We start from the raw sequence: 18,414 nt of genomic DNA, 5'->3' as shown, positions 1-18,414 counted from the left end.
TTTCCTAACTGCCTGTGTTCTTTGTACATACTGATTTAGTGTGCCTTTAACTGTTTTTCTGACTACCTGTGTTCTGTGTACTTACTGACATAGTGTGCCTTTAACTGTTTGCAGTACCTGTGTTCTGTGTACGTACTGACATTTCTGTGTGTTTCAGCAAAGGACTTTATCAGTTGTTTGATGGAGAAGGATCCTGCGAAGCGGTATACCTGTGAACAAGCCCTGCGGCACCCTTGGTGAGTCTGTCCCTATCCTAGCCTAGCATCTCAAAGTGGATGTGGGATTATTCTGAGTGTTAAAATTGCTGCCTGATCTGATTCTCTCAGTCATCACTGGAGTTTGTAACATTAGTTGATATGCTGAAGACTGCACTTGTAGAACTCATATGTCTGCTCGTTTCAAGATATATGAGTCAAACCATAACACTGTTTTGTTTTTTTTTCTTAGTTGATAATAATACAATGTATAGTTTATTTCTGCTTTGGCAGTACAGTCGGCACAATGACATGTTTGTCAGGTTTGTGTGATGTCATATTAGTGCCCTGTTTCATCGCTGTTGTGTGATGTTGTTTGTATGTTCTCATGAGGTTGAGTGTAGGTGTGTCGTTCTGAGTCTTTCAGTGAGGGGAAGCTGAATGCAGTTTTCCTATTATCGGGTATCCCTTGCCTCCTCCCTGGGGTGGGGAAAACTCACTGAATTAATGCCAGCCAATTAAGTCAGCTGTGTGCTTAATCAGACATCACACATTCTAAGTACTAATCATCAGTTAGTTTATCCTCCACAGACACACTTATCAAAACCCCACTCAGTGGAAGGGAGAGTCTGAAAATGTTGGGGTTAGGGGTGTGTGTGTGTGTGAGAGAGAGAGAGAGAGGGTGTGTAGGGGAGAGGGAGAGGTTTGAGAGCTGAACACCTGGGCTGGGGTGATAGTGCAGGTCACAGTTACTGAACATATGTACACTTATATTTCAGGATTGCTGGAGACACTGCCCTCTGCAAAAACATCCATGAGTCCGTTAGCCGTCAAATGCGTAAAAACTTTGCAAAAAGCAAATGGAGGGTGAGTATGTGTGTCTGTATCTGTGTGTCTTTGGGGGTTTTTTTATGTCTGTCAGATCCACCCTCTACTCCTCTCCCTCTTAACCCATCTTTCCATTCTTTCTTTCCTCCCTCTGTGGAACAGCAAGCCTTTAACGCCACAGCAGTGGTCAGGCACATGAGGAGGCTCCAACTGGGCAGCAGTATGGGCAGCAGCATGGGCAGCAGTATGGACGGGGCTCCGCCCTCCAGCGCCAACCAGAACCGAGGCCAGGCATCAAGTCAAACAGCAAACCAAACAGCAAACCAAACGTCCATTGCCATGGCAACAGCAAGCCAAACCCAGAAGACAGTGCAAACCCAGAATTCGGCACATATCAAGAGCATGTCTACAGAATCCACCTCCATAACACGCAAAGACTGTAAGTAAGGTTGTTCTTGTGTGTGTGTTTTGTCTCTGCTCCAACCTGTGTGTGTGTTAATACACTATGTTAAAGAGTAGTCTTTATAATCTGTGGACACATATTCTGTGAACTTCAGGTGTTTTATTGGAATCAATGGCTCATTATCACGTAGCATATTTACATTAGAGCACTGCAGTAAGTGAAGCAGACAGTTCTGTATTTTAAAGGTTACTGTGTTCCTGTTAGGTCCAGCCCCTCCCCACACCTCCTGCTCTCTTGCATCAGCAGCTTCGTCCACAACTGGCGGTGCAGAGCCCTGCAGACCACACTCATCCTCAGTTGCCACGGTGAGCACGGTGCTGACGGGGACCAAGTGACGCCAGGTTCTGCGGGGAGAGAGCTGGGAGGCCACTGCCCTGTAAGCCCCGCCCCTCAGCTCGCCCCCCGCCCTGCCCTATGAAAAAAAAAAAAAAAACAGGGCAGAGGACTGATCCACTCACTGATCGCCATGGCAACCACTGAAAAGCTTAACACTGCGCATGCAGCCAATCCCCGCACCACAATGCGACCTGCCATGAGACCTCCCAGCCAGTGGGTGGCATAAAGCATACACAGGCAGGAGATGGAGACGGCCAGCCTGCGGCTATATCCCTGAGGAGGGGATCTTCTTAATGTACAGACTTACGAATGAAGCTCCTTTAGGAATGTGCTAAGGACCATTACAGCCATGTTTCCCTGCAAATATGTTTGAGAAAGTACTGCTGATGTGTTAGCGTGCATATGTTTGTGTGTGCTATGCGTGAGAGTGTATGTCTGCACCCAGTGGTGGGCAAGGTCAGTATCAAAAACAAACCAAATCTGGTTAATCTACATCTGTACTGCTCCCCTCCTTAGAGTTTGAGTTTTTCCTTTGATTGTTCTTAGTTCTCCACCTGTGTGATTGCCTGGTTTGACCGTCACAAACTGGGAGAATATTTCTCTTTTTATGACTCCTTTCTTATTAACGAGGAGTTTTCTTCATGGTTTGTCTTGCTGAAAGGCAAAAGTCTTTTTTAAATGATGTTTGACTGTTTAAGAGCTGTACTCTGAGTCTAAGCTTTATGTGTTTGCACAGGGGTGGAGGACGTGCACAGCGACTTGCTGTCATGTTTGTGTGAGTACAATTATGGGTTTTAAATGCTAGAATATCCTGCAGTCAGGTCTAACCATTTTATGAACTATTTAGAGAAAACATGCAATATGTTTGTTTTCTTACTTCATGGAACTTTTGTGTGCACAGACAGTGTAAAGATATAAAGAGGAACATTAAGGTATAAGCTGAGTATATATACACAAACACACACACACACACACACACACACACATACACTTACAGACCCATGAAAAGCCATGACAGCATCTTTCCATGTCCAGTTTATGAGTTCTCAGGGAATCCCGCAAGTGCAGCGGGTGCCATGGTGAGCGTATCCATAGTAACCCTTCCGTAACTCCTTTGAGCGTCTCCATGGTGATGAGCAGACAGTATAGCTAATTATTAGCTGATGGCAGGAGCGGCAAGAGACTGTGGATATGTCCAGTTTCAAACAGGAACAAAAGAGTAATGGGAACATTACCCCAGTGTTGCAGTGGGAGTGATGCTGTGTTTACGAGTCCCGTTTGAGCTTTTTCACATGAAAAGCATATGGGCATAGCCTATCGTATGGTAGAAGTCCCAGGCAGACAGGTAGAAGAGGCGACATTTGCGTCTGTCTTTGTGGAAATGGCTCAGGTTAGGAGATCCGTATGAGACTATGAGTCGAGTAAAGGGCTAGAAAAGAACTTAACCTCTTCCTGGAAGAAAGGTCAAAGTTGATTGGTTTTCTTCTTTCACCGGCCTTGCCATTAAGAGTGTGGTTTGTGTGAACAACGGTAGACCCTGGACTAGCAGTCAGAGTTTGCTAGCTGTGAAGAGAGAAGAATGAAACGTATGACCCCAGACGGAAACTGAGTGGGTGTTCGGCGTTCTCCTAAGTGCCATCGAAATCTTTGGGCTTCACTGTCTGTCAATTGTGTTTTTACTCTGGACCGTAGCTAAGGCTTTTTTTCTCCTCTACACAACAGTCATGTAGTTTTAAGTAGCCATTTGTGTGACGCCTGCCTTGGCAGTCAGTCATGTGACCCTGTTCATTTATGTGTCTGTTTTCTCTTTTCCATCATTGCTTTTGTCCTCTGTCGTGATATGTTGTGATATGATCGGTTATGTTAAATTTAACACTGTAGTCTATGTGACTAAGTGCTACTGTGTGACCACTCATAAACTTCCCAAGCTATTTATGCATGAGAGATTTGGACATTTGAAATGCCAGGAACTCTTGACAGTGGGATACGCTGACAGAAAGACAGCTATGTCAAGTATAATTGTGTGGTCTGTGTCTGTAGTTGTCTGTAATTGTCAGTTACTGTTTGCACAGTGACACATACATACCAAAACCCTCTGTGTGTGTGTGTGTGTCTTAGTAAAAGTTGTATTTAGTTGTGGCCTGTCGTTTTCTAATATCTGTGGCAAAGTGGACCATTGGTCCAGAATGCTGAGTGAAAGAGACAACCAGCAGTGTTAGGGTTAGGGTTAGCGCACCCAAGTTTATGTGTTTTGTGTGTGTGTGTGTGTGTATGTGAGAGAGATTACTCCTTGGTGTCCTGAGACATATTAAGGATGGTTGGTACAGTTTCTCCCCTCACACTGTCCTCATCAGCAGATGATAAATACAGTCGTTTCTCATTATAGGCTAGTTCCTTGTTCATACAAAAGAGTTTTACAACAACTTCAAGTATGAATTTATATTAACATTCTGCAGATATGCATGATTAATATGACAGTGTCTGCACACTAACACGGTGATTTACATCTACGCGTACACACATACAAGCACACACCTTTTCATCCATCACTGAGTGTGGCAAAACTGTGCATTGTTAGATTGTCTTTGAGAAGAAGAGAGGAAGAAAAAAGAGAAGGGGAGAGAGTGGATGAATTTGCACTCTGTCTATGCTGGGCTTTTTGTTTCTTCTGTTCTTCTTTCTTTTCTGTTTACCTTAGTCATCACAGTGTTTGTATATGTCTGCAGAATCTGTTGTGTCAGTCCAAAGGCTTTGTAAATAGATTGTGAATATCATATTCTCATTCAGAGCGCTTTGAGAATGTGCTAGTGAGAGGGCTTTCTGTTTGTGTGAGTGGTGTGTGTTTGTGTGTGTGTGTGTGTGTGTGTGTGTGTGTGTGTGTGCGTGTGTATGTGACCATATGAGGAATGTAGCCTGTAAAATGTGTGGGACGTTGAGCTTGTGTCTAATCTGTATCTCTCTGAAATGTAATCACATCCCTTCCTCTTTAACACTGCCTTCCTCAAATACTGTGGTAGCAAACCTGACACATTCTTGTCTCCCAATTCACAGGCTTGACTCAAAAATGAGTAATACACACCCCAGTTTCCCTCCAAACGTCTCTCTCTCTCATACGCTTTTGCGTATAATTGGCACTGAATTGACAAATTCCAGTTTGAAACAGGGCCACATAGCCAATATCCGTTACATGTTATATGAGAGCATGGCTCTTAGGTTTAACAAGTGATTTTTTTTTAAGACACAGTATTGACATTTGTTTTTATTCTGTGTTTTATCGACTCAGGCGTCGCGTTTGCCTCTTTAAACAGTTGAAGCTGTGACTGACAAGTGTCTGTACCGCCCTCTGGATACTGTGCTGTTTTTTGGTGTTTTATTCAAACCCCCTCGTCCAATGCATATTGTCTATTTCTAAAAACCAACTTGATCAAAGCAAAACATATGACAATAATTTGAAAATAATATAAATACATCAAGGTGTTCGTTTTTTTTTTTTTTTTAAATCAAATGCAAGCATGTTGGAAGAGCTTTACAGTTTCAACCCTTAAAATGTCAGCATAACTTGACACGTCCTGACATCTGTATTTATATGTGTATGAAAAGCATAGAACCACATGCCAGTGACAACACAGGTCTTGTGATCACCGCATCTCCATGACAACCTTGTCCAAAAAAAAAAAAAAAAAACGAAGAAAAGAAAAAAAAAAGTTGCCCAGTGAAATGTGAAATATTTACTCTTTATGCATGTAACAAGGATGATCCATATTTTGGGGTGGAATACAATTACTAACTTTACTGTGATGTGACACTTCAGTTGATATGGGGCTTGCATATCCAATGCCTTTGACAATCACCTGCACATATCAGAGTTTATATACCATGCTGTAAACGGGGGAATGAATGATTGTTTTTCTCTATTTTTTTTTCCTCTAATAAATCCTGAATGATCATGAAAGCTGTATATCTGTCTGTGAGCCTTCTCAAATATAGAACCTCAAACTTTTTTTATTATTTCATTATTTCAAAAATTATATACTGTGGTCTGCTATGGAATCAAAAAGGTCTTCACTTTTAGCTGATTCAGTGTGCTGTGTGCCTCACAGGTCTACAGAAGAAACAGTAAGTGGTGAAAACAGTGAATTTTTGATGGGTTTTTTTTACTGTACCCTGAGGCGGTTGTTGGCTTGTTTGTGTGGTAGAACACCCCAGGCGCTCATTAGCACTCAGACTGACCATGGCTGCCCTGTCTCTACCCCCAGGCTTCATTTCCTTTTTAACTGATCACTGACTGCCATTCTATGAAATTTACTCATGTGCACATGTCTGCGGATGACCTTGGTGAATTACCCGTGTATGGGCCAAGAGAGGTCTATGCTCTGGAGATCATGCCTCATCCCATAGGCTGGATGCACATATTTAAAAAGGTATTTACAAGTTCTGTAAGTCCTTTTAAAAACAAAAGGTTTGTGTAGGTTTGGAATTTCATGTTTAGATAGTTTGTCACAGAGAATGAACTAAATTAACTCATTTTCTACATATTTTATTGGGATGTCCTTCCACGGGCATCTGTAACCTGTTCGTAGGGTCCTCTTCTGGTAGTCTGACCATCAGCAGTGGAGGCCTCTGGGTAAATGGTTATCCATTTTTCTCCTTCTTACACAAGCTCATGCTCCTTGGTCAGTCACCACAGAGGCATGATGCATGGGCAGGACTCCACAGACATTTGGCACATGCTCATCTAATGTTTTGCAGATGCAACAGAATACAGGCAAAACAAATTAGCTGGAATTGTTTGCTTCATTCTTTATACTTGGCCCTTTCATTAACCTCAGAGGTTGGCAACCCTCCACAGCTGAAGCCTGAAGTGTATGTGGGCTTTTGCTCTAACTTTATTCAGACACACCTGATTCAGTTAATCAAGGCCCTGAGAAAGCTCTGACAGAGGTGGGTGTGTTAGATTAAAGCTGGGGTAAAAGACTCCACATACCACAGTTCCACAGGAGGAAGGATTCCTACCTTTTCCATTTGCACGCATCACATACCAGACTCTTCACCTAACCCACACATGCACTCATGACTTGCTCATCTATGAGAATTTTCTAGATGTAATAATATAAACAGATGGAATGTTAAAGACAGCGACTTCATGACAGTGACTACATTTAGTTAATCTCCAAGATGTCTGTTTTTTTTTTTTTTTGCCTTCAGAGAGCCCACATTCACACACGTGTTTCCACTTCTCAGCCTGGACTGCCTCAGGGGTCAATACAAGTTTTGCCTCTCATTATCTACTTAAAATAAACTACCTTTTACAGCCAGCCTTCAGGGGAATGGGTGCTATCATGCCACTCTCTGATTACTGCACTATTGCCTAACAGTCAGAGACTTCAAGTGAAAGCTAAAGCAAACTCCAATAAAACGTCAAAATTTGGTTTTCTGCTTGGAAACATTGGGGTGATAATGATGATCATTTTCTGAGAGGCAATTTGGGTCTTGTTTGGTCATGCGAGTTATAGCTTTTGACTGAATTGCTTTGCCAATAAGGTCCAATTTGGGTTTATAAAATCCTTAGTTTTTCTTTTTTTATATAATCACTATTGTTTTGTCCTCTCTCTCGCTTTCACACACAGACACACACACACACAGAGCATGCATTTCTCCAGGGGCTTCTGTGGGAGGGTCAGGGCAGCAGGTTTGACTGTTAGGTAGAGGTTATGGGGGAGGGAGTCTTAGTTCTTATTGCTTCATAAAACCTTTAAACTGTCTAGTTCTACACACATACACACACACACACACACACATGCACTGCCCTGCCAAGTAGCTCTGGCCCCCTACAATCCTCCCACACGGCTTTAGGACGCCACAGGAAGAGGAAAGAGTCAGGGCCAAATGACTGAACACTCCTCTTTCTTTCTCTTCAAATACTCTTCCTCATCACTCTCTCTCTCTCTCTCTCTCTCTCTCTGCCCTTTGCTCAGCCCTCCTCCATTTTCCTCTCTCCAATCTCTTATATAGTACTTGTGGAGTTTTTAGGTAAATTGTGGGAACAGATTTTTAATACATTTTGTGAATGTGAGCCTGAGTTTGCAGTTGCAGAAGCATTGTGGGAATGTTATATGAAGCAGCAGGTGGAAAAGGCTCGTTGAGTTCAGTATTAATTCAGGAGAGAGAGAGAAAGAGATTATCATAAATTTAAAGAGCCTTATGGGCTCCATACTGCAGTGAAAAACTGAAAAGAATTCTCCTCTACATACATCCCAGTTTCATTTTCTAGCCCCCTGTTCTCTTTTTCTCTGAAATTCACATCAGAAAATGCTTCACCAGAACGTTGGTTATTGTGTCTATAGCATTTCTTCAAATCTTATAATGACAGGAGCTGCTTCTGACACAAATAACAGAAAACACAGCTGTATACGGTTCCTTTTTCACAAACACACAGACGGCCCCAGGGCTTTTTATTCAATAGAATTACAGCACCATTTTTCAAAGGCACAGACCCCGCTTCACACTCTTCTCTGCTGCATGATACTGACAAGATTTCACTGGTAAATGAGCCAAGAGTGTATACAAACAGAACTGTGGGGTTGTTCTGTCTCTTTTACGTGCCATTTACTGCCCGACTCCGGAGCTCTTTATTAGAGTCCTTTTTCCTCTTCTGTTACCGATGCAGGGAGAAGTTTAGGGTTTTACTAAAAAGTCACTGCAAGACCTAAGTCACAAACTCAGTCATCTCTCTATTTCTGTATCCTTAAGGAGAGGTAACTAATGCTGAACATATCCACTATTCTCTCTCTTTTTACCCTCTTTTCTCCTCTCATCCCCTAATTGAGTGACTGAACTATTCGGGGAAGAAGAGCAGTAATCCTTTCAGGGGGATCTGGGGTCTATGCTCTGAACCTGCCTCTCACTAAGTACATCCAGCTGTCTAAATAACTTGTGTAACAAAAATCTTTCTCTGTGTGAGTGTTTTTTTCTCTCAAAGTGTATGGCAATGCACCTTGTGTGTGTGCGTGTGTGTGTGCATGTGCGGGTGCGTGTGTCTGTGATGTAACACTGGAGGTCTTTGTAATTAGTTCCATACTAAAGTTCTAAGGTTTTCCAGCCATGGATCACTGGTCAATTTCAGAGACCTCTTTTCCTTGCATGGAATTTCTAAGGAATACCTAACATTCACTTCAATTTTCTACCAGTGGCATCTCCATGGCAACCACGCAAAGGAACAGCAGCATGAATCATAGGTAACTCAGGACGCACAGATACACACTGTCATATAATACAATACGATCTCAGATGATATATGTATCATATGTGTATCATATCTGTGTGTGTGTGGGAGGGTGATAGCATGCCTCTATGTTTATGTATGGTTGAATCACAGTTTGACTTTAAAAAGAAAAGGCATTTTAATTCTGTTCATGGAGATCATTACAAAATACAAAACAACAGTTTGATAGTCAACTCATATGAAAATTTATATTCTGCACGAGTGGAGAGAAACAAAACAAAATCTTAACAGATTATAGCTCTGAGGAGGAAGCACTTGGGGTGCTGCTACCATGTGTGTCTCCATGGCAACTAGCTCCACACAATACTTCAACACAAAAAAAGTTTGCTTCCTTTCATTCAATCATTATTTTTCTTTTTTTTTCATGCTCTGAGCTATCCATCCATTCTTTCATATGTTCATAAAATGCCGTGGGTTCAACATGCACGGAATGGGAGCTGCTAAATTCACTTAGTGACTTAGAAAACAGCGTGTGCACCTGGATCTGCATCTATAGCACAAACAACATCAGAAAATACACTATTATAAGGAATGTCAATAAAATGTAAAACCTCACTGAGGAAAAAAAAACCCAATGTCACAACAAGTTTATACTGGACTTGGAAGTCAAGTGATAATAATTTGAAATCAGTTTGTATTAGAAGAGTATGCTAATAATTGCTAGTCAAGGTAGTTTACTTTTTTCTCTCTCAAAAATGAAAAGGTTGTGTGTCATTGAATTAAAGTGAATATCTCATGGGAGGAAAGAAGAATGTAGTTTACAGCTTTCACTGCTTAGGTTCTTTGCCACCCTGTTTCATGATAGGTGAGGCCAGCCTGTGTGGCACACAAAAACCAAACGGATTTAAAGTTTCTACCAGTAGAAATGCCACTCTGAAGAGAAAATGTTTGAAACACAAAAAGAAGAGACCCAAGTGTAAGTAGCTCATCCATGCACATGTACAGGCTTGAGTCTGAGCCACTCAGCTTTCCATCTCTAGAACTGCCTAAATCTATAAAACGTGTGAGTTAGAGATTAGGACAAATGCCTCAGCAATATTTTGCTGCAAACGGTTTTGTCAATAAAAGCAGTTTGCAGTTTGAGAGACTGCCCAGCAGTCTGTGTGTCTGTGTTAGTGTGTGTGTGTGTGTGTGTGTGTGTGTGTGTGTGTGTGTGTACGTATGTGCATTCACAGTCCATATGTGTATCCGCGGGAGGGCGGGTTTTGGGAAGATGAAATAGCATTGAAATGGTGGCCCGTGCGTCTCTCTGTAGCACTCAGACGCTCCTGCAGCTGCTGGCGTTCCCGTTCGGCCCTGCGCGAGATTTTCCGAGCCTTCCTTAGAGAACGCTTAAGCTTCCTTACCCTGTCTTTCAACTGTCTGTTTCTCTTTTCCATCTGAACCAAACGCTCCTCCAGTCTACGAACACGCTCCTCTTCTTCAAACAGGACCTGCTGAACTGACGAACACAACAGCTGAGAGAGGGAGGGAGGGAGAGAGAGGGAGAGAGAGAGAGAGAGAGAATTGAACTTTAGCTATAATTTAATGCATCATTCTTCTCTCAGCACAGTAATGCAATGACATCAAACGTAGTAGTAAGGACTAAAATAACAGAGAGGACTTCTGGTTTAAGGATGTAGGAGAGAGACCTGAGAAAAACCATTTCCTTTTTAATCTTTTCAAATACATTTTAACGTTTTTTTTTTCAGCAAGTCACTAGTGAATTAAACAAAGTTCAACTTGAGACCTCTTTTCACAACAAAATGAGTTACTCAAAATGGATGTGAACTGGCACACATGCCACCGGCAACACGAGCCACTGACTTGGTTGGTGAGTTAGCGAAACTGTCTGTTAATACCAGTTTCACCAGTCTGGCTGTTAATACCAATACCAATGGTCGGCTCACCAGAGAGACGAGGTGTTGCCTGTCTCAGGGCTAATTATGCAACATGCAGCTTCAGGAAAGACATGACTACCCTCATTTGAGACGCAGACCTCAGGAAAACACACTACGTAAGACAGTAAACACTTTTCAGAGCTGTCTTAGCAGAATCCATCGTCGGTGAAAACTTTGTATGGCTGAGTCTGAGAGGACTCTGAACACATCTCTTTAAGACCACATTAAAGACCTCGAAAATACATCACACAGCAAGTGGACCATTTCTATGCTGGTCAAGTCAACACAAGCTGAGCCACAAGGGATCAACTCTATGACAACACCCAGACCTAAACACCACTCCTGCAAAGAAATGCACTTAACTTGATGCCATCGAATAAGCCCCCTGTTACACAGTGAGAATTACCTGACATTATGATGAATTTTCACATTTGTCACTGTATTTACACTGAAAGCCAGCTTTCTTATTTCAAGGCTGGGGTTTGCTGGTTCCATCTCACCTTAAGGTTCTAATTTCAAACTCAGACACATTCAAATCCTTTAAAAATGTGACTCCTGACACGAACTGGCACAGTGTGCTAAGTAAGTTAAATAGGTTGACTCACTGAGCTCATCTTGGCTTAGCACAGTTCAACACTCTCCACTGTGTTTATTCCAACAAAGCAAACCATCTAGAATAAACACTATCATAGAGAAAACATGTGACTAAAGTCACACTGCCAAAGCAGACGTGACTCGTGCCCTGGACTCGCCCTGGACTAGTAGACTCTTGGTCTACTAACATTCAAAATCTAATCATAAGCATTTGATACAGACATACAGCCTTGTGTTCAAATAGCCATCTGTGGCGTTCCAAAGAATGTAAATGCCCTGAGTGAACATATAACCTGAAAAAAAAGAAAGAAAAGCAATGGCAGCAGTCCAACAGCAAGAAGGACAGAAGGAAAGAGAGCTAATTTAATATAGAGTGAAAGAAGGACGTTCTTTTAAGTTCCAGTCCAATCATAAACAAGGAGTGCACATACCACAAACATCCCCTACTCCTGTCATCTGCATTACTTCTCCTCCACTACTGCCTTTCATCTGTGGGCCCCAGCACACAGCATGCACCGGCGGCTTGTGTGTGTGTGTGTGTGTGTGTGTGTGTGCGTGTGTGTGTAGGCATTATTCAGCGGCCCTGTTTTTCTCTCTGTACTGGACGGGATCTGCCCCATACGGAGTATTAGTTGATGTTGTAGGTCAGGTATTTAGCAAGCACTTAACTGCTGAAGAGAGAGGATGATGGGTATTCTACAGGCTGAGAAAGGAAGTGAACAGCCTTCTCCTATGCCCTCTCTCGCACTAAAACACACAACAGAGCAGCTGAAAAATCACACCCCCCACCAGGGCAGCACCAATCCATCTATAAACATACACAGACCCTCAAACACACACATACACAATTCTGTGGCCTACCACTTATACACCATTCACACATACACCTGTTGGCTAGAAACATGCTGTAAGGCAAAACCCCAGAAAATTACAAATATAAATACTATAATAAAATACTAGGAATGTAAGGGTTTCCAAAACCAAAAACCATGCGTCTGTAATCCTCCATTCACGGCACAGGCACCTCTGATTTGATTTAGTTATTTATTTTTTAACTTCAGCTCCTGGAAATGAAGGGGTTTTTTTCTGAAGGTGACGCCACATCACAGGGAACACATATTTGTAGAAAAGGAGAACATTGTACACTGTTTATGCTTTTGATCATTAGGAATAATGTCGATCATAATTTGAAGCCAGTGCAACTTTTCTTTGTCTTTTCTTTTCTCACCACAAGAACATATGCGTGCTCGTCATTTGAATGGAAGATTATGAGAGCCTTAATAACAATGTCAACAGAATAACCATTTTAAATAACAACAGAACATAAGATGTCATTACACAGACCGTAAATTCAATTTGCTTTCAACCCAAACCATGAACTCAGTTGTGGCCTAAAAACCTAGGTACAAACAGAACCATGAATAGAGCAAGCCTCACACCTCCACTGCACTTCTACTCTCTCTTAAGGCTAACATAACTATACCATGAAGTAATGAAATGGAAATGGAATTTCATTGAATTCTAATGAAATTATAGTAACAACGGGGTGTAAACACCAGACTTTGAGTGACGCGTGAGTGGAAGAAATACCACGTCAGATAACACAGGTTTCATATCCATTGTCATAAACCGACATAAAATTTCAAAACTTTTCTATGTTTGACTCAGAGAAGGTAAAGAGATGCAAACTACAAACTGAAGAGTACAAATGTAAAATCAAAAAATGGAGCAAACAGAAGCAGGAGATGTAAGGGAGGGCAGAGAAAGAGAGGGCGAGAAAAAGAAAGGGGACAGAAGGATGAGGTAGGTGAGAAGGAAAGAAAAGAGCATGAGTGTTAGGAGTGCTGTACTGATGTTTTACTATCCAAACACAACACCCACGCCTGTAATAACAGCACACTCCCCACTGGCATAAAAACTACGCTAAACACAGCTCACAGAGACACAGGGACAGAGTGAAGGAAATTGACTGACAGACTGACAGATGGACAAATGACCGATATACTTAAAAGACTTATGGTCACAGAATGTGTATCAGCAGCACTTCAAAGTAAATATCAATCAGTGACCATCAGTGACCACATTTAGAAAACTTAACTGTCCTCTCAATTGTGTGTGTGTGTGGGTATGAGAGTGAGAGAAAGTTTGGACAATGTGAGACAGTTTGTTTCAAAAGCCAAACACAGCCTGTTCTTTGCAGGCCAAAGATGTTCCTGAGATGAAAACATTACAAACTCATCTGGTACTCTGGCACGACAGGACAGTACACAACAGAGAGGGAGGTTTGGGCAGGGGCTGTGGAAAAAGTTTAAATGTGATATGATATTTATCATATTTAAAATTTGTTTCCAGCCAGGTTGCAACTACGTGCCGTAGGGGGAGGGGTGATTTTTTTTGTGCTTGTGTTAATCATATAAATGATCCAAATACTTTTTCGTGAAGATCACTCTTGTTTATAAACCACTTGTGTGTTTATGCAGCCTAACTTGTCAAACTTTTCTTGATGAGCTAGTGAAATTATACAGGTTCAAACTGAGTCCTCTTCATCTGTCAGTCTTATTCTCCAGCACCTGTGGTTTCAAATAAACAATGTAATGTCATCTATATGCATCTAATGATCACTGAAGTTAACAGCGGGTCCATGCTGTTATTGTACTATCAGGTTTATTCACTGTTTTGATGCAGACATCTCTGACCTTTAAGATATTTTGTTGGAGACTCATAAACATTGTCTTGGTGCTCTTGCAGTCTTTATCTTTGCCAGACATGACCCGAGTTAGATGAGTTTTGATGTCAGTTTAGCATGATTAAATGTATGATTTGGGGGAATAATTAGTTGAGTTAAATGAGCTTCAAAAACACTTTAAGCCATTTAGGTTTTATTTAAGTGTTTAATTTTTGGGGGTGAGTCCAGTTCTGAGTTCTGAATGATTTAACTCACTCAGTGCGAGCTAAATCATATGAATTTTGATGAGAATATTATTGAAAGAAATTATTTCAATCGGGATTTTAAATGAGTTTTGATTTGTTTGACTAAATTTGATTTCAATTTTATTGTTTTGAACAGTTCTAGGTGGATTAAAGGGGGGATTTAGGGAAACACCATCCAGGGTCCTAGACACCATGTTTGGACAGGATGTGTGTTTGTGTGTGTGTGTGTGTGTGTGTGTGTGCATGTGCGTGTGCATGTGCGTGTGCGTGTTTGTGTGTGAGTAAACCATTGGAAAAACCTGTCTACACAGTGAAATAACACTCATTATCTCTGCATTTCTCCCCACTGATAATCAACTTCCGGCTCACAACCACAGAGACACATAACAGCTCTGTTCATGTATGTGTGTGTGTGAGTGAGAGAGAGTTTGATTTTACCACTGTCCCACTCCACGGTTCACAGCTCAACACACTCACCCTTTCCCCCAGTGACATCTGCTTAGACTATAAAACACCTGTTAGAGCGACCTCCCACCTCCTTAATTAATGGCCTGTGACCCAGGCATACCAGAAAAAAACTCACCCACACACACAACTTACTAGTTAACACATAAACACACACACACACTCTGCTCATCCAAGAGGTCTTATTATAACATAGTCTTTGTCCTTCTGTATGTCTCCTAAACCCCATAACTGAAATCTTACAGTTGTTGTTTCCATCTGTGGAGATGCAAATACATCAGGACTGAGTGGGTCAGAAGAATCTGGTAAACCTCTTTCCATGCTTCTCTCTCTCTTCACTCTCTCTCTGAGCCAGGACTGTTAATGGAGATTCCTACCGTCCTTCAGGTCATCTCCCACTCCCTCCATTCACCTACCTGCCATGGCTACTGCACTCTCTTCCATTATAACACACACACACACACACACACAGACACACAGTTTGTCCAAAGTGCATGTGCTTTCAGCAAAAGTTGCTTTTCAACATGTCATTTCCTTAACTATTTCTCTTAGCTTAGCACATTTAAGTGCAGTGCGGTCTCAGGCATTCCAAACATTTCCCCCTACTTTTTAAACTTTTTTTCCAAGTTTTATCCACTTTTTCCACAAACCCCCATAAATCCAGCTCAGAACTGGTGTAAGATGTGTTTAATGTACAAAGGCTTAGCCTCATCACGCTCTTTTGTGTGTGTGTGTGTGTGTGTGTGTGTGTGTGTGTGTGCGAAAGGGAGACTGAGCATTTGCTCCTAAGTTCCCCACCATGTATATGTTTCTGACAAGGCTGCAAGGACCCCAACATTCCACCCAATCTGCCCTGAGTCATTTACATCAAACCCCTGATTTATTAACCTCTCAAAGTTCACCACTACTCTCTGTTCAGAGCCCCCCCCCCCCCCCCCCTCTCTGTCTAAGGTAGAGCAGCTCTAGGTGGGAGGTCTTTAATCTGCCTTCTATTAAGTCAGATGAACCTTACAATCACCCCAGTCCCCTGCTAGGCCAAACATCCCTCCACACAAAGACCTAAACAGACTGTCTATGTGTGTGAGAAAGACAGAGACAGGAAAAAATGGAAAGACAACAGATCTCATCATGCATCCATGTTCTGAACTCTAATCTGGTAAATACGGTGGGTTTGTTCCTGTGGTTTCCAAGGTAACCAGTAGATTTGCATTATGCTATGCTAGTCAGGTGGCTGGTTAGAGACACTTACAGCTGACAAAACTCCTACATCCTGCTGCCAACAGCAGACATTTATGAGCATCTTGGATTTATGACTAATCTGCTCCCGAACGCTGCACACAGCACGCATCTCTTCCCACTTGTGCAGTCACTCACACACACATGCACTTCACTTCATAAGGTTGACCTGATGTCATATCTACACAGCAAACCCCCACTGTATGGAGCAATACCGTGGTGTGTGTGTGTGTGTGTGTGTGAGTGTCTGCACTTCTCCTTTCCATATGTACAAGTGTTACCCACATGTACATCATTCAAACACTGGGCCCTTGGCCTTCTCCCTTTTTTTCAGGGTTGGCCCTAAGAGGATTTGCAGATCTGTGTGTGTCTGATGTGAGGGTGCACTTCTGTCTCTCAGAGCCAGCTTTTAATCTGTGCCACTGTGACTGGAAACAGTGAAAATATACTGTGCCACCAATCACATCAAGTATTAAATCATGTCATTTCTGCTAATGGCAGGATTACAAGTCAGTTAAGAAAGACAGTCAAAAAACATTTATGTTACAAAAGGTAAGTTTCCAAACAAAGAATTTGAATGAGATAGAACAGAAGAATGAAACCAAATCGTACTGGAAAAAGGCACCAAAACAGACTCAAAAAAAGCTATTGTGTAATGTCATTTATATTTTAAGAAAATATTGCTTCAACCGTGAAACTGTGCCTGTCTACCTGTTGTATGAGAGGCGTCTTACCCTGCTGTCTTCCTGACTCTCCCAGTCAGGGTTGAAGCTGTGTAAGGTGTTGCTGTGGGAACAGTTGGAAAACTGGAACAGACTAGAGAACATGCGGCGGTTCTCTAACGTGTCTGGGAAAATAGCATCCTGGAAGTTAACACCATGAGGGAGGATATTGTAGTTTTCATCCATCCTACAAAGCACACACACATACACAGACAGACAGGCAGACACAGAGAGAGAGAGAGAGAGAGATGTCACAAAAAAGAGGAGCTGGATGTTTTAATAATTTGTTACATCTGTTTTTGCACTGGAAAAAACTGTCCTTTGACCTTAGGGTACTAAAGCAGCTCCACTTAGACACTGGAAGAGAAGGTCAAAGAGCAAATGCAGACAAGCTGTCAATCAATACCTCAGCTTGAAGTGCTTACCATTCACTAAAACTAGTGTGTGTGTGTGTGTGTGTGTGTGCACGCCCCCCCCCCCCCCACCCCCCCCGAAGGCCTGATATTTCATAAGGCTTTCCCTCTCCACTGTTGTAGCTCTTAAGAGAAAGACTCACCTGAGAAAAAAGATGTAGGAGTAGTTTTCCATCACCGTATGCGACTGGCACGCAAAATAGCCGAGACCTGTGAGGTTGAGCCGGGAACCGGCCGGGACCTCTAACATGCTGCCCCAAGCCTGGTCGCATAGCAACTCAATTTCTGCAGCGTAAAGTAACCCGTTCTCTGCTCCCTGATATTGGTACGGCAGGTAGTTGTATAGACTGGAAGCGTATGGCTCTTCATGAATCGCCAGTACCTTGGCATATACAATGATCTCTGCCAACTCTGCTCGACACCCCTCGCTCAGAGGCCGCCACTCAGTGGGCAACTGGCAGCCCAGCACGAGCTTTACCCCGCAGGTCGCGAGACAGAACACCAGAAGCGCACTAAGCATCCTTTCCTGTGTCCGTTGATTACAACCCATCTTCTCTCTGTCCGGTTGCGTTCCTGCTTTCTATGATGAGGACTCCAATAAACATTAAAACAAAACTCCTACTGGTTACACATTCTGAGTCAGTAAATTCCGTGGCAACATCAAAAGATGCGTCATTGCACCAACGTTCTTAAGGGTAAATACGCATCAGAAACAACGCTGACTAACCAAGTGACATCAAGTAGGTTCCCTTGAGTTCCTTTGTAATTATAAAAAAAAAGTACTTTAAAAATTATTTTAATGATCTTGCAGAGTGAGCCTGGGTCTGCAGCAAATGTTAAACTACAGAGAATGAACTCTACACAGTAGCGACCGGTCCTTTCAGCTGACTTCCAAAGATTTCCTCTCAAGTCTTCAAACTCATCACCACGGGTCGTCTCAGGCCAATCAGACGGCACCAAAGTTTGCTAGCCAATGGCTGCTCTACCTCTACCATCAAGCGCACAGCAGGTCATTCTGCATTTCATTCCACCGGAATATACGCACGGGATTGTCAGTGTTAGGTCACTCA

At 42.4% G+C, this 18,414-nt stretch overlaps 2 protein-coding genes across 2 annotated transcripts in view; one reads left to right on the top strand and one right to left on the bottom strand.

Annotated features, from left to right (window-relative positions):
- Positions 1-1,820, top strand: part of camk1da (calcium/calmodulin-dependent protein kinase 1Da) — a 50,023-nt gene extending 48,203 nt beyond the window's left edge. The window contains exons 8-11 of the mRNA XM_030776835.1: positions 158-236; positions 974-1,061; positions 1,185-1,461; positions 1,690-1,820. Of these exons, the coding sequence (XP_030632695.1) occupies positions 158-236; positions 974-1,061; positions 1,185-1,461; positions 1,690-1,820 (575 nt within the window). The remainder of the gene's footprint in view (positions 1-157; positions 237-973; positions 1,062-1,184; positions 1,462-1,689) is intronic.
- Positions 1,821-10,272: 8,452 nt separating this feature from the next.
- Positions 10,273-17,864, bottom strand: ccdc3a (coiled-coil domain containing 3a). The gene is made up of 3 exons (XM_030779094.1): positions 17,488-17,864; positions 16,944-17,118; positions 10,273-10,560 (listed from the first exon to the last, which is right to left on the bottom strand). The coding sequence occupies exons 1-3, from the start codon at positions 17,862-17,864 to the stop codon at positions 10,273-10,275; spliced, it is 840 nt and encodes a 279-aa protein (XP_030634954.1).
- Positions 17,865-18,414: the final 550 nt, after the last annotated feature.

Source organism: Chanos chanos, chromosome 1, assembly GCF_902362185.1.
Source record: "Chanos chanos chromosome 1, fChaCha1.1, whole genome shotgun sequence".
NCBI lineage: Eukaryota > Metazoa > Chordata > Actinopteri > Gonorynchiformes > Chanidae > Chanos > Chanos chanos.
This window is presented reverse-complemented; position numbering and strand designations above follow the sequence as displayed.